Source organism: Carcharodon carcharias, assembly GCF_017639515.1.
Source record: "Carcharodon carcharias isolate sCarCar2 chromosome 40 unlocalized genomic scaffold, sCarCar2.pri SUPER_40_unloc_7, whole genome shotgun sequence".
NCBI lineage: Eukaryota > Metazoa > Chordata > Chondrichthyes > Lamniformes > Lamnidae > Carcharodon > Carcharodon carcharias.
The window spans coordinates 211,289-230,000 of record NW_024470861.1 but is presented as its reverse complement, the minus strand read 5'-3'; the positions used below and the strand labels follow the sequence as shown (position 1 = coordinate 230,000).

General features: G+C 54.7%; 1 protein-coding gene across 1 annotated transcript in view; it reads left to right on the top strand.

The window, feature by feature from the left end:
* Positions 1-5,394: 5,394 nt before the first annotated feature.
* LOC121275045 (WAP four-disulfide core domain protein 3-like) overlaps positions 5,395-18,712 on the top strand; it is a 35,018-nt gene continuing 21,700 nt past the window's right edge. The window contains exon 1 of the mRNA XM_041182436.1: positions 5,395-5,518. Within this exon, the coding sequence (XP_041038370.1) occupies positions 5,395-5,518 (124 nt within the window). The remainder of the gene's footprint in view (positions 5,519-18,712) is intronic.

Genomic DNA, 18,712 nt, shown 5'->3' with positions numbered 1-18,712 from the left:
CACACACGGACCATACAGGAGCTGACACTGAGACACACACACACACACACACACACACACAGACTGTACAGGAGCTGACACTGAGACACAGACACACACACACACACACACACACACGGACCATACAGGAGCTGACACTGAGACACACACACACACACACACACACACACACACACACACACACACACACACAGACTGTACAGGAGCTGACACTGAGACACAGACACACACACACACACACACACGGACCGTACAGGAGCTGACACTGAGACACAGACACACACACACACACACACACACACATACACACACCGTACAGGAGCTGACACTGAGACACACACACACACACACACACAGACCATACAGGAGCTGACGCTGCGACACACACATACACACACACACACACACACACATGGACCGTACAGGAGCTGACACTAAGACATACACACACGGACTGTACAGGAGCTGACACTGAGACACAAACACACACACACACACATACTCACACACACAGACCGTACAGGAGCTGACACTGACACACATAGACACACACACACACACACACACACACACACACACACACACACACACACACACACACACGGACCATACAGTAACTGACACTGAGACACACACACAAACACAAACCTTCACGGACCGTAAGGAACTGACACTAAGACACACACACATGCACATGGACTGTACTGGAGCTGACACTGGGACACACACACACACACAAACTGTACAGGAGCTGACACTGAGACACACACACAAACACACACACACACGGCAAAACAGTAGCTGACACTGAGACACACACATACACACACACGGACTGTACATGAGCTGAAACTCACACACACACACACACACACACACACACACACATACTGTACAGGAGCTGACACTGAGACACACACACACACATGGACTGTGCAGGAGCTGACACTGACACACACACACACACACGGACCGTACCAGAGTTTACACTGACACACATACACACACACACACACACACATACTGTACAGGAGCTGACACTGAGACACACACACACACACATGGACCGTGCAGGAGCTGACACTGACACACACACACAAACACGGACCGTACCTGAGCTTACACTCACACACACACACACACACACACACACACACACACACACGGACCGTACAAGAGCTGACCCTGAGACACACACTCACACACACACACACACACACACACACACACACTCGGACCGTACAAGAGCTGACACTGAGACACACACTCACACACACACACACACACACACACACACACACACACACACTTGGACCGTACAGGAGCTGACACTGAGACACACACACACAGACTGTACAGGAGCTGACACTGAGACACACACACGCACAGACCATACAGGAGCTGATACTGAGACACACACACGCACAGACCATACAGGAGCTGACACTGAGACACACACACGGACTGTACAGGAGCTGACACTGAGATACACACACACACACGGACCATACAGGAGCTGACACTGAGACACACACACACACACACACACACACACACACACAGACTGTACAGGAGCTGACACTGAGACACAGACACACACACACACACACACACGGACCGTACAGGAGCTGACACTGAGACACACACACACACACACACACACACACACACACACACACACACACACACACAGACTGTACAGGAGCTGACACTGAGACACAGACACACACACACACACACACACGGACCGTACAGGAGCTGACACTGAGACACAGACACACACACACACACACACACACACATACACACACCGTACAGGAGCTGACACTGAGACACACACACACACACACACACAGACCATACAGGAGCTGACGCTGCGACACACACATACACACCCACACACACACACACATGGACCGTACAGGAGCTGACACTAAGACATACACACACGGACTGTACAGGAGCTGACACTGAGACACAAACACACACACACACACATACTCACACACACAGACCGTACAGGAGCTGACACTGACACACATAGACACACACACACACACACACACACACACACACACACACACACACACACACACACACACACACACACACACACGGACCATACAGTAACTGACACTGAGACACACACACAAACACAAACCTTCACGGACCGTAAGGAACTGACACTAAGACACACACACATGCACATGGACTGTACTGGAGCTGACACTGGGACACACACACACACACAAACTGTACAGGAGCTGACACTGAGACACACGCACAAACACACGTGGACTGCACAGGAGCTGACACTGAGACACACACACAAACACACACACACACGGCAAAACAGTAGCTGACACTGAGACACACACATACACACACACGGACTGTACATGAGCTGAAACTCACACACACACACACACACACACACACACACACACATACTGTACAGGAGCTGACACTGAGACACACACACACACATGGACTGTGCAGGAGCTGACACTGACACACACACACACACACGGACCGTACCAGAGTTTACACTGACACACATACACACACACACACACACACATACTGTACAGGAGCTGACACTGAGACACACACACACACACATGGACCGTGCAGGAGCTGACACTGACACACACACACAAACACGGACCGTACCTGAGCTTACACTCACACACACACACACACACAAACACACACACACACACACACATACTGTACAGGAGCAGACACTGAGACACACATACACACACGGACCGTGCAGGAGCTGACACTGACACACACACACACACACACACACACATACTGTGCAGGAGCAGACACTGAGACACACACACACACACGGACCGTAGAGTAGCTGACACTGAGAAACACACACACACACCCACACACACACACACACACGGACTGTACAGGAGCTGACACTGAGACACACACACACACACACACACGGACCGTACACGGAGCTGACACTGAGACACATACACACACACGCACACACACACGCACACACACACACACACACGGAGCATACAGGAGCTGACACTGACACACACACACACACACACACACACACGGACCATAAAGTAACTGACTCTGAGAAACACACACACACCATACAGGAGCTGAAACTGAGACACACACATCCACACACACGGACCGTACAGGAGCTGACACTGAGACACACACACACACACACACAGACCGTACAGGAGCTGACGCTGGGACACACACACACACGCACACACACACGGACTGTACAGGAGCTGACACTGAGACACACACAGACATACACACAGACAAGGACCATACAGTAACTGACAGTGAGACACACACACACACACACACACACACACACACCCACAAGGACCGTACAAGAGCTGACCCTGAGACACACACTCACACACACACACACACACACACACACACACACACACACTCGGACCGTACAAGAGCTGACACTGAGACACACACTCACACACACACACACACACACACACACACACACACACACTTGGACCGTACAGGAGCTGACACTGAGACACACACACACAGACTGTACAGGAGCTGACACTGAGACACACACACGCACAGACCATACAGGAGCTGATACTGAGACACACACACGCACAGACCATACAGGAGCTGACACTGAGACACACACACGGACTGTACAGGAGCTGACACTGAGATACACACACACACACGGACCATACAGGAGCTGACACTGAGACACACACACAGACACACACACACACACACACACACACACAGACTGTACAGGAGCTGACACTGAGACACAGACACACACACACACACACACACACGGACCGTACAGGAGCTGACACTGAGACACACACACACACACACACACACACACACACACACACACACACACACACAGACTGTACAGGAGCTGACACTGAGACACAGACACACACACACACACACACACGGACCGTACAGGAGCTGACACTGAGACACAGACACACACACACACACACACACACACAGACCGTACAGGAGCTGACACTGAGACACACACACATAGACCCTACAGGAGCTGACACTGAGACACACACACACACACACACACACACAGACACACACACACACACACACACACACACACACACACACACACACATGTGTGCGCTTGTTCACTTTGGAAAGCTGTTCCTCTGCCCCGTGTAGCGATGATTCTCGTTTTCAGTCTGGACGCTCTCTGTGGAACCTGAGATCACCTCTTGTGCCAAGTGAAGCTGTGCGTGCGGTGAAATCCCCCACCCCTGCGGCCCCTCTCATCCCTCGTTCAATACCCTCTTACATCTCCCGGCCGGTGTCTGGTTTCATGGTTCTTCCATGCTCCGGGGGGGGGGGGTTCATATTTCAGTTCACCGATTGTTTCTGTGAATGAAATTCGGGGATTTACAGAGGTGGGGGGGTGGGGGGTTTAATCTTCAGCCTGTAATTACAGGGGGATGTGTGTTGGCATATCGGATGTCCACCTGCTCCTTTTGGAGTGTGACGCAGGAGCTGAGTGACTGATTGTTCCACTGTGCCGAGCTCAGTTTACTTTGTACCTGCCTCATCGCCCTTGGAGTTTCGGGGGGGGTGGTGGGGGGTGGGGGTGTGGGGAGGGTGGTGCAGGGGTTCCTGTGAGTTCAGGGTGTATAGTCCCCTGCTGACCACCGGCCAGACGCAGGTTGAGGGAACAGGCCAACACACGGCCGACGCTGTGCAACGTGGGGAGATAAACGGTAGGGCGGAGAATCATTTGACCGGCGATAGACTGGGAAAGGTTGAGCCGGCCGGCAGGGGACAGCAAGGAGGCAAGAGGTACGTTGGCTTGAGGGGGCTTGAGAAGAGGGGTGGGGGGTGGGCGGCGGGGATGCGGAGAGGGTGTCCAGCTGCAGCTGTCCGGGACCTCGGCCAGACCACAGCTGGAGCGTCGTGGGCTGTCGGGGGTTCCCCCTGACGAAGGGAGGGAGCGTATACACACCAAGAGAGGGGAGGGCAGAGAAGGGTGGGAAGATTGACCCCCAGCGATGGGGGCGGGATTGTAGCCGCGAGGAGAGAATGGATGGACCGGATGGTGGTGGAGGGGGGGTGGGGTGGGGTGGGGGGTGGGTGTGAGCACTGGCAACAAGATACTCCCTCTCCGCCCCCTTCCCCACCCCCCAGCACTCAGAGGGCTGAAGGAGGGAACAAGAGCCGGGGGATATTGGAGGAGGGGAGTTGGCCACCAGAGCTGGCAGAGGTGGGGTGGGGGTAGCTGCTGGGGGGGGGGGTGGTGCAAGGGGCTGGATATATAGACCAGGAGCGAGGGCGGGCACAGCACCACAAGCCGCAGGGAGGCGGCAACGAGAGCCAGCGAACATGAAACCCCTGGGGGCGTTGATGCTGCTACTACTCTCCCTGACCCACGGACGGACACAGACACAGCCGGCGACGGAGAAACCGACACAGGCGGAGACGCAGACACAGACACACAGGGGGACAGGTGAGTCATGAGCGGCGGAGAAGGGAGTGGGAAGAGAGGGAAGCAATTCTCGCGAGCGGAATAGCCCCCTCACCTCGATCGGTCGAGCACCCACTATACCCACTCAATCCCCGCACCCTTTAATATCCCACCCAGACTAATCCCACTCTCCCCTTCACACCCCGCACCCTTTAATATCCCACCCAGTCTAATCCCACTCTCCCCCTCACTATCCACACCCTTTAATATCCCACCCAGTCTAATCTCACGCACCCCCTCACTCCCCGCACCCTTTAATATCCCACCCAGTCTAATCCCACTCTCCCCCTGACTCCCCGCACCCTTTAATATCCCACCCAGTCTAATCCCACTCTCCCCCTCACTCCCCGCACCCTTTAATATCCCACCCAGTCTAATCCCACTCTCCCCCTCACTCCCCGCACCCTTTAATATCCCACCCAGTCTAATCCCACTCTCCCCCTCACTCCCCGCACCCTTTAATATCCCACCCAGTCTAATCCCACTCTCCCCCTCACTCCCCGCACCCTTTAATATCCCACCCAGTCTAATCCCACTCTTTCCCTCACTCCCCACACCCTTTAATATCCCAGCCAGTCTAATCCCACTCTCCCCCGCACTCACTGCACCCTTTAATATCCCACCCAGTCTAATCCCACTCTCCCCCTCACTCCCCGCACCCTTTAATATCCCACCCAGTCTAATCCCACTCTACCCCTCACTCCCCGCACCCTTTAATATCCCACCCAGTCTAATCCCACTCTCCCCCTCACTCCCCGCACCCTTTAATATCCCACCCAGTCTAATCCCACTCTCCCCCTCACTCCCCGCACCCTTTAATATCCCACCCAGTCTAATCCCACTCTCCCCCTCACACCCCGCACCCTTTAATATCCCACCCAGTCTAATCCCAATCTCTCCCTCACTCCCCCGCACCCTTTAATATCCCACCCAGTCTAATCCCACTCTCCCCCTCACTCCCTGTACCCTTTAATATCCCACCCAGTCTAATCCCACTCTCCCCCTCAGTCCCCACAACCTTTAATATCCCACCCAGTCTAATCCCACTCTCCCCCTCACTCCCCGCACCCTTCAATATCCCACCCAGTCTAATCTCACTCTCCCCCTCACTCCCCGCACTCTTTAATATCCCATCGAGTCTAATCCCACTCTCCCCCTCACTCCCCGCACCCTTTAATATCCCACCCAGTCTAATCCCACTCTCCCCCTCACTCCCCGCACCCTTTAATATCCCACCCAGTCTAATCCCACTCTCCCCCTCACTCCCCGCACCCTTTAATATCCCACCCAGTCTAATCCCACTCTCCCCCTCACTCCCCGCACCCTTTAATATCCCACCCAGTCTAATCCCACTCTCCCCCTCACTCCCTGCACCCTTTAATATCCCACTCAGTCTAAACCCACTCTCCCCCTCACTCCCCGCACCCTTTAATATCCCACTCAGTCTAATCCCACTCTCCCCCTAACTCTCCACACCCTTTAATATCCCACCCAGTCTAATCCCACTCTCCCCCTCACTCCCCGCACCCTTTAATATCCCACCCAGTCTAATCCCACTCTCCCCCACACTCCCCGCACCCTTTAATATCCCACCCAGTCTAATCCCACTCTCCCCCTCACTCCCCACACCCTTTAATATCTCACCCAGTCTAATCCCACTCTCCCCCTCACTCCCCGCACCCTTTAATATCCCACCCAGTCTAATCCCACTCTCCCCCTCACTCCCCGCACCCTTTAATAACCCACCCAGTCTAATCCCACTCTCCCCCTCACTCCCTGCACCCTTCAATATCCCACCCAGTCTAATCCCACCCTACCCCTCACTCCCCGCACCCTTTAATATCCCACCCAGTCTAATCCCACTCTCCCCCTCACTCCCCGCACCCTTTAATATCCCACCCAGTCTAATCCCACTCTCCCCGTAACTCCCCGCACCCTTTAATATCCAACCCAGTCTAATCCCACTCTCCCCCTCACTCCACACACCCTTTAATATCCCACCCAGTCTAATCCCACTCTCCACCTCACTCCCCGCACCCTTCAATATCCCACCCAGTCTAATCCCACTCTCCCCCTCACTCCCCGCACCCTTTAATATTCCACCCAGTCTAATCCCATTCTCCCCCTCACTCCCCGCACCCTTTAATATCCCACCCAGTCTAATCCCACTCTCCCCCTCACTCCCTGCACCCTTTAATATCCCACCCAGTCTAATCCAACTTTCCCCCTCACTCCCCGCACCCTTTAATATCCCACCCAGTCTAATCCCACTCTCCCCCTCACTCCCTGCACCCTTTAATATCCCACCCAGTCTAATCCCACTCTCCCACTCACTCCCCGCACCCTTTAATATCCCACCCAGTCTAATCCCACTCTCCCCCTCACTCCCCGCACCCTTTGATATCCCACCCAGTCTAATCCCACTCTCCCCCTCACTCCCCGCACCCTTTAATATCCCACCCAGTCTAATCCCACTCTCCCCCTCACTCCCCGCACCCTTTAATATCCCACCCAGTCTAATCCCACTCTCCTCCTCACTCCCTGCACCCTTTAATATCCCACCCAGTCTAATCCCACTCTCCCCCTCACTCCCCGCACCCTTTAATATCCCACCCAGTCTAATCCCACTCTCGCTCTCACTCCCCGCACCCTTTAATATCCCACCCAGACTAATCCCACTCTCCCCATCACTCCCCGCACCCTTTAATATCCCACCAGGTCTAATCCCACTCTCCCCCTCACTCCCCGCACCCTTTAATATCCCACCCAGTCTAATCCCACTCTCCCCCTCACTCCCTGCACCCTTCAATATCCCACCCAGTCTAATCCCACTCTCCTCCTCATTCCCCACACCCTTTAATATCCCACCCAGTCTAATCCCACTCTCCCCCTCACTCCCCGCACCCTTTAATATCCCACCCAGTCTAATCCCACTCTCCTCCTCACTCCCTGCACCCTTTAATATCCCACCCAGTCTAATCCCACTCTCCCCCTCACTCCCCGCACCCTTTAATATCCCACCCAGTCTAATCCCACTCTCCTCCTCATTCCCCACACCCTTTAATATCCCACCCAGTCTAATCCCACTCTCCCCCTCACTCCCCACACCATTTAATATCCCACCCATTCTAATCCCACTCTCTCTCTCACTCCCCGCACCCTTTAATATCCCACCCAGTCTAATCCCACACTCCCCCTCACTCCCCGCACCCTTTAATATCCACCCAGTCTAATCCCACTCTCCCCCTCACTCCCCGCACCCTTTAATATCCCACCCAGTCTAATCCCACTCTCCCCCACACTCCCCACACCCTTTAATATCCCACCCAGTCTAATCCCACTCTCCCCCTCACTCCCTGCACCCTTTAATATCCCACCCAGTCTAATCCCACTCTCTCCCTCACTCCCCGCACCCTTTAATATCCCACCCAGTCTAATCCCACTCTCCCTCGTCACTCCCCGTGCACTTTAATATCCCACCCAGTCTAATCCCACTCTCCCCCTCACTCCCCGCACCCTTTAATATCCCACCCAGTCTAATCCCACTCTCCCCCTCACTCCCCGCAACCTTTAATATCCCACCCAGTCTAATCCCACTCTCCCCCTCACTCCCCGCACCCTTTAATATCCCACCCAGTCTAATCCCACTCTCCCCCGTCACTCCCCGCACCCTTTAATATCCCACCCAGTCTAATCCCACTGTCCCCCTCACTCCCTGCACCCTTTAATATCCCACCCAGTCTAATCCCACTCTCCCCCTCACTCCCCGCACCCTTTAATATCCCACCCAGTCTAATCCCACTCTCCCCTCACTCCCCACACCCTTTAATATCCCACCCAGTCTAATCCCACTCTCCCCCTCACTCCCTGCACCCTTTAATATCCCACCCAGTCTAATCCCACTCTCTCCCTCACTCCCCGCACCCTTTAATATCCCACCCAGTCTAATCCCACTCTCCCTCGTCACTCCCCGTGCACTTTAATATCCCACCCAGTCTAATCCCACTCTCCCCCTCACTCCCCGCACCCTTTAATATCCCACCCAGTCTAATCCCACTCTCCCCCTCACTCCCCGCAACCTTTAATATCCCACCCAGTCTAATCCCACTCTCCCCCTCACTCCCCGCACCCTTTAATATCCCACCCAGTCTAATCCCACTCTCCCCCGTCACTCCCCGCACCCTTTAATATCCCACCCAGTCTAATCCCACTCTCCCCCTCACTCCCTGCACCCTTTAATATCCCACCCAGTCTAATCCCACTCTCCCCCTCACACCCCGCACCCTTTAATATCCCACCCAGTCTAATCCCACTCTCCCCCTCACACCCCGCACCCTTTAATATCCCACCCAGTCTAATCCCACTCTCCCCCTCACTCCCCACACCCTTTAATATCCCACCCTGTCTAATCTCACGCACCCCCTCAATCTCCACACCCTTTAATATCCCACCCAGTCTAAACCCACTCTCCCCCTCACTCCCCGCACACTTTAATATCCCACCCAGTCTAATCCCACTCTTTCCCTCACTCCCCGCACCCTTTAATATCCCACCCAGTCTAATCCCACTCTCCCCCTCACTCCCCGCACCCTTTAATATCCCACCCAGTCTAATCCCACTCTCCCCTCACTCCCCGCACCCTTTAATATCCCACCCACTCTAATCCCACTCTCCCCCTCACTCTCCGCACCCTTTAATATCCCACCCAGTCTAATCCCACTCTCCCCCTCACTCCCCGCACCATTTAATATCCCACCCAGTCTAATCCCACTCTCCCCCTCACTCCCCGCACCCTTTAATAACCCACCCTGTCTAATCCCACTCTCCCCCTCACTCCCCACACGATTTAATATTCCTCCCAGTCTAATACTACTCTCCCCCTAACTCCCCGGAACCTTTAATATCCCACCCAGTCTAATCCCACTCTCCTCCTCATTCCCCACACCCTTTAATATCCCACCCAGTCTAATCCCACTCTCCCCTTCACTCCCCGCACCCTTTAATATCCCACCCAGTCTAATCCCAATCTCCCCCTCACTCCCCACAACCTTTAATAACCCACCCAGTCTAATCCCACTCTCCCCGTCACTCCCCGCACCCTTTAATATCCCACCCAGTCTAATCCCACTCTCCCCCTCACTCCCCGCACCCTTTAATAACCCACCATGTCTAATCCCGCTCTCCCCCTCACTCCCCACACGATTTAATATTCCTCCCAGTCTAATCCAACTCTCCCCCTCATTCCCCACACCCTTTAATATCCCACCCAGTCTAATACTACTCTCCCCCTCACTCCCCGGAACCTTTAATATCCCACCCAGTCTAATTCCACTCTCCCCCTCACTCCCCGCACCCTTTAATATCCCACCCAGTCTAATCCCACTCTCCCCCTCATTCCCCGCAGCCTTTAATATCCCACCCAGTCTAATCCCACTCTCCCCTTCACTCCCCACACTCTTTAATATCCCACCCAGTCTAATCCCACTCTCCCCTTCACTCCCCACACTCTTTATTATCCCACCCAGTCTAATCCCACTCTCCCCCTCACACCCCACACCCTTTAATATCCCACCCAGTCTAATCCCACACTCCCCCTCACTCGCCGCACCCTTTAATATCAAACCCAGTCTAATCCCACTCTCCCCCTCACTCCCCGCACCCTTTAATATCCCACCCAGTCTAATCTCACGCACCCCCTCACTCCCCACACCCTTTAATAACCCACCCAGTCTAATCCCACTCTCCCCCTCACTCCCCGCACCCTTTAATATCCCACCCAGTCTAATCCCACTCTCCCCCTCACTCCCCGCACCCTTTAATAACCCACCCAGTCTAATCCCACTCTCCCCCGCACTCCCCGCACCCTTTAATATCCCACCCAGTCTAATCCCACTCTCCCCGTCACTCCCCGCACCCTTTAATATCCCACCCAGTCTAATCTCACTCTCCCCCTCACTCCCCGCACCCTTTAATATCCCACCCAGTCTAATCCCACTCTCCCCCTCACTCCCCGCACCGTTTAATATCCCACCCAGTCTAATCCCACTCTCCCCCTCACTCCCCGCACCCTTTAATATCCCACCCAGTCTAATCCCACTCTCCCCCTCACTCCCCGCACCCTTTAATATCCCACCCAGTCTAATCCCACTCTCCCATTCACTCCACACACCCTTTAATATCCCACCCAGTCTAATCCCACTCTCCCCCTCACTCCCCGCACCCTTTAATATCCCACCCAGTCTAATCCCACTCTCCCCGTCACTCCCCGCACCCTTTAATATCCCACCCAGTCTAATCCCACTCTCCCCGTCACTCCCCGCACCCTTTAATATCCCACCCAGTCTAATCCCACTCTCCCTCTCACTCCCCGCACCCTTCAATATCCCACCCAGTCTAATCCCACTCTCCCCCTCAATCCCAACACCCTTTAATATCCCACCCAGTCTAATCCCACTCTCCCCCTCACTCCCCGCACCCTTTAATATCCCACCCAGTCTAATCCCACTCTCCCCCTCACTCCCCACACCCTTTATTATCCCACCCAGTCTAATCCCACTCTCCCACTCACTCCCCGCACCCTTTAATATCCCACCCAGTCTAATCCCACTCTCCCCCTCACTCCCCGCACCCTTTAATATCCCACCCAGTCTAATCCCACTCTCCCCCTCACTCCCCGCACCCTTTAATATCCCACCCAGTCTAATCCCACTCTCCCCCTCACTCCCCGCAGCCTTTAATATCCCACCCAGTCTAATCCCACTCTCCCCCTCACTCCCCACACCCTTTAATATCCCACCCAATCTAATCCCACTCTCCCCCTCACTCCCCGCACCCTTTAATATCCCACCCAGTCTAATCCCACTCTCCCCCTCACTCCCCGCACCCTTTAATATCCCACCCAGTTTAATCCCACTCTCCCCCTCACTCCCCGCACCCTTTAATATCCCACCCAGTCTAATCCCACTCTCCCCCTCACTCCCCGCACCCTTTAATATCCCACCCAGTTTAATCCCACTCTCCCCCTCACTCCCCAAATCCTTTAATATCCCACCCAGTCTAATCCCACTCTCCCCCTCACTCCCCACACCCTTTAATATCCCACCCAGTCTAATCCCACCCTCCCCCACACTCCCTACACCCTTTAATATCCCACCCAGTCTAATCCCACTCTCCCCCTCACTCCCTGTTCCCTTTAATATCCCACCCAGACTAATCCCACTCTCCTCCTCACACCCCACACCCTTTAATATCCCACCCAGTCTAATCCCACTCTCCCCCTCACTCCCCGCACCCTTTAATATCCCACCCAGTCTAATCCCACTCTCCCCCTCACTCCCCACACCCTTTAATATCCCACCCAGTCTAATCCCACTCTCCCCCGCACTCACTGCACCCTTTAATATCCCACCCAGTCTAATCCCACTCTCCCCCGCACTCACTGCACCCTTTAATATCCCACCCAGTCTAATCCCACTCTCCCCCTCACTCCCCACACCCTTTAATATCCCACCCAGTCTAATCCCACTCTCCCCCTCACTCCCCACACCCTTTAATATCTCACCCAGTCTAATCCCACTCTCCCCCTCACTCCCCACACCCTTTAATATCCCACCCAGTCTAATCCCACTCTCCCCCTCACTCCCCGCACCCTTTAATATCCCACCCAGTCTAATCCCACTCTCCCCCTCACTCCCCGCACCCTTTAATATCCCACCCAGTCTAATCCCACTCTCCCCATCACTCCCCGCACCCTTCAATATCCCACCCAGTCTAATCCCACTCTCCCCCTCACTCCCCACACCCTTTAATAACCCACCCAGTCTAATCCCACTCTCCCCCTCACTCCCTGCACCCTTCAATATCCCACCCAGTCTAATCCCACCCTCCCCCTCACTCCCCGCACCCTTTAATATCCCACCCAGTCTAATCCCACTCTCCCCGTAACTCCCCGCACCCTTTAATATCCAACCCAGTGTAATCCCACTCTCCCCCTCACTCCCCACACCCTTTAATATCCCACCCAGTCTAATCCCACTCTCCACCTCACTCCCCGCACCCTTCAATATCCCACCCAGTCTAATCCCACTCTCCCCCTCACTCCCCGCACCCTTTAATATTCCACCCAGTCTAATCCCACTCTCCCCCTCACTCCCCGCACCCTTTAATATCCCACCCAGTCTAATCCCACTCTCCCCCTCACTCCCTGCACCCTTTAATATCCCACCCAGTCTAATCCAACTTTCCCCCTCACTCCCCGCACCCTTTAATATCCCACCCAGTCTAATCCCACTCTCCCCCTCACTCCCTGCACCCTTTAATATCCCACCCAGTCTAATCCCACTCTCCCACTCACTCCCCGCACCCTTTAATATCCCACCCAGTCTAATCCCACTCTCCCCCTCACTCCCCGCACCCTTTGATATCCCACCCAGTCTAATCCCACTCTCCCCCTCACTCCCCGCACCCTTTAATATCCCACCCAGTCTAATCCCACTCTCCCCCTCACTCCCCGCACCCTTTAATATCCCACCCAGTCTAATCCCACTCTCCTCCTCACTCCCTGCACCCTTTAATATCCCACCCAGTCTAATCCCACTCTCCCCCTCACTCCCCGCACCCTTTAATATCCCACCCAGTCTAATCCCACTCTCGCTCTCACTCCCCGCACCCTTTAATATCCCACCCAGTCTAATCCCACTCTCCCCATCACTCCCCGCACCCTTTAATATCCCACCAGGTCTAATCCCACTCTCCCCCTCACTCCCCGCACCCTTTAATATCCCACCCAGTCTAATCCCACTCTCCCCCTCACTCCCTGCACCCTTCAATATCCCACCAAGTCTAATCCCACTCTCCTCCTCATTCCCCACACCCTTTAATATCCCACCCAGTCTAATCCCACTCTCCCCCTCACTCCCCGCACCCTTTAATATCCCACCCAGTCTAATCCCACTCTCCTCCTCACTCCCTGCACCCTTTAATATCCCACCCAGTCTAATCCCACTCTCCCCCTCACTCCCCGCACCCTTTAATATCCCACCCAGTCTAATCCCACTCTCCTCCTCATTCCCCACACCCTTTAATATCCCACCCAGTCTAATCCCACTCTCCCCCTCACTCCCCACACCATTTAATATCCCACCCATTCTAATCCCACTCTCTCTCTCACTCCCCGCACCCTTTAATATCCCACCCAGTCTAATCCCACACTCCCCCTCACTCCCCGCACCCTTTAATATCCACCCAGTCTAATCCCACTCTCCCCCTCACTCCCCGCACCCTTTAATATCCCACCCAGTCTAATCCCACTCTCCCCCTCACTCCCCACACCCTTTAATATCCCACCCAGTCTAATCCCACTCTCCCTCGTCACTCCCCGTGCACTTTAATATCCCACCCAGTCTAATCCCACTCTCCCCCTCACTCCCCACACTCTTTAATATCCCACCCAGTCTAATCCCACTCTCCCCCTCACTCCACACACCCTTTAATATCCCACCCAGTCTAATCCCACTCTCCACGTCACTCCCCGCACCCTTTAATATCCCACCCAGTCTAACCCCACTCTCCCCTTCACTCCCCGCACCCTTTAATATCCCACCCAGTCTAATCCCACTCTCCCCCTCACTCCCCGCACCCTTTAATATCCCACCCAGTCTAATCCCACTCTGCCCCTCACTCCCCGCACCCTTTAATATCCCACCCAGTCTAATCCCACTCTCACCCTCACTCCCCACACCCTTTAATATCCCACCCAGTCTAATCCCACTCTCCCCCTCACTCCCCGCACCCTTTAATATCCCACCCAGTCTAATCCCACTCTCCCCCTCACTCCCCGCACCCTTTAATATCCCACCCAGTCTAATCCCACTCTCCCCTCACTCCCCACACCCTTTAATATCCCACCCAGTCTAATCCCACTCTCCCCCTCACTCCCTGCACCCTTTAATATCCCACCCAGTCTAATCCCACTCTCTCCCTCACTCCCCGCACCCTTTAATATCCCACCCAGTCTAATCCCACTCTCCCTCATCACTCCCCGTGCACTTTAATATCCCACCCAGTCTAATCCCACTCTCCCCCTCACTCCCCGCACCCTTTAATATCCCACCCAGTCTAATCCCACTCTCCCCCTCACTCCCCGCAACCTTTAATATCCCACCCAGTCTAATCCCACTCTCCCCCTCACTCCCCGCACCCTTTAATATCCCACCCAGTCTAATCCCACTCTCCCCCGTCACTCCCCGCACCCTTTAATATCCCACCCAGTCTAATCCCACTCTCCCCCTCACTCCCTGCACCCTTTAATATCCCACCCAGTCTAATCCCACTCTCCCCCTCACTCCCCGCACCCTTTAATATCCCACCCAGTCTAATCCCACTCTCCCCTCACTCCCCACACCCTTTAATATCCCACCCAGTCTAATCCCACTCTCCCCCTCACTCCCTGCACCCTTTAATATCCCACCCAGTCTAATCCCACTCTCTCCCTCACTCCCCGCACCCTTTAATATCCCACCCAGTCTAATCCCACTCTCCCTCATCACTCCCCGTGCACTTTAATATCCCACCCAGTCTAATCCCACTCTCCCCCTCACTCCCCGCACCCTTTAATATCCACCCAGTCTAATCCCACTCTCCCCCTCACTCCCCGCAACCTTTAATATCCCACCCAGTCTAATCCCACTCTCCCCCTCACTCCCCGCACCCTTTAATATCCCACCCAGTCTAATCCCACTCTCCCCCGTCACTCCCCGCACCCTTTAATATCCCACCCAGTCTAATCCCACTCTCCCCCTCACTCCCTGCACCCTTTAATATCCCACCCAGTCTAATCCCACTCTCCCCCTCACTCCCTGCACCCTTTAATATCCCACCCAGTCTAATCCCACTCTCCCCCTCACACCCCGCACCCTTTAATATCCCACCCAGTCTAATCCCACGCTCCCCCACACACCCCGCACCCTTTAATATCCCACCCAGTCTAATCCCACTCTCCCCCTCACTCCCCACACCCTTTAATATCCCACCCTGTCTAATCTCACGCACCCCCTCAATCTCCACACCCTTTAATATCCCACCCAGTCTAAACCCACTCTCCCCCTCACTCCCCGCACACTTTAATATCCCACCCAGTCTAATCCCACTCTTTCCCTCACTCCCCGCACCCTTTAATATCCCACCCAGTCTAATCCCACTCTCCCCCTCACTCCCCGCACCCTTTAATATCCCACCCAGTCTAATCCCACTCTCCCCTCACTCCCCGCACCCTTTAATATCCCACCCACTCTAATCCCACTCTCCCCCTCACTCTCCGCACCCTTTAATATCCCACCCAGTCTAATCCCACTCTCCCCCTCACTCCCCGCACCATTTAATATCCCACCCAGTCTAATCCCACTCTCCCCCTCACTCCCCGCACCCTTTAATAACCCACCCTGTCTAATCCCACTCTCCCCCTCACTCCCCACACGATTTAATATTCCTCCCAGTCTAATACTACTCTCCCCCTAACTCCCCGGAACCTTTAATATCCCACCAAGTCTAATCCCACTCTCCTCCTCATTCCCCACACCCTTTAATATCCCACCCAGTCTAATCCCACTCTCCCGCTCACTCCCCGCACCCTTTAATATCCCACCCAGTCTAATCCCAATCTCCCCCTCACTCCCCACACCCTTTAATAACCCACACAGTCTAATCCCACTCTCCCCGTCACTCCCCGCACCCTTTAATATCCCACCCAGTCTAATCCCACTCTCCCCCTCACTCCCCGCACCCTTTAATAACCCACCATGTCTAATCCCGCTCTCCCCCTCACTCCCCACACGATTTAATATTCCTCCCAGTCTAATCCCACTCTCCCCCTCATTCCCCACACCCTTTAATATCCCACCCAGTCTAATCCCACTCTCCCCCTCATTCCCCGGAACCTTTAATATCCCACCCAGTCTAATCCCACTCTCCCCCTCACTCCCCGCACCCTTTAATATCCCACCCAGTCTAATCCCACTCTCCCCCTCATTCCCCACACCCTTTAATATCCCACCCAGTCTAATCCCACACTCCCCCTCACTCGCCGCACCCTTTAATATCAAACCCAGTCTAATCCCACTCTCCCCCTCACTCCCCGCACCCTTTAATATCCCACCCAGTCTAATCTCACGCACCCCCTCACTCCCCACACCCTTTAATAACCCACCCAGTCTAATCCCACTCTCCACCTCACTCCCCGTGCACTTTAATATCCCACCCAGTCTAATCCCACTCTCCCCTTCACTCCCCGCACCCTTTAATATCCCACCCAGTCTAATCCCACTCTCCCCCTCACTCCCCGCACCCTTTAATATCCCACCCAGTCTAATCCCACTCTCCCCGTCACTCCAAACACCATTTAATATCCCACCCAGTCTAATCCCACTCTCCCCTTCACTCCCCACACCCTTTAATATCCCACCCAGTCTAATCCCACTCTCCCCCTCACTCCACACACCCTTTAATATCCCACCCAGTCTAATCCCACTCTCCCCGTCACTCCCCGCACCCTTTAATATCCCACCCAGTCTAACCCCACTCTCCCCTTCACTCCCCGCACCCTTTAATAACCCACCCAGTCTAATCCCACTCTCCCCCTCACTCCCCGCACCCTTTAATATCCCACCCAGTCTAATCCCACTCTCCCCCTCACTCCCCGCACCCTTTAATATCCCACCCAGTCTAATCCCACTCTCCCCCTCACTCCCCGCACCCTTTAATATCCCACCCAGTCTAATCCCACTCTCCCCCTCACTCCCCGTACCCTTTAATATCCCACCCAGTCTAATCCCACTCTCCCCTCACTCCCCGCACCCTTTAATATCCCACCCAGTCTCATCCCACTCTCCCCCTCACTCCCCGCACCCTTTAATATCCCACCCAGTCTAATCCCACTCTCCGCCGTCACTCCCCACACCCTTTAATATCTCACCCAGTCTAATCCCACTCTCCCCCTCACTCCCCGTTCACTTTAATATCCCACCCAGTCTAATCCCACTCTCCCCCTCACTCCCCGTGCACTTTAATATCCCACCCAGTCTAATCCCACTCTCCCCTCACTCCCCGCACCCTTTAATATCCCACCCAGTCTAATCCCACTCTCCCCTCACTCCCCGCACCCTTTAATATCCCACCCAGTCT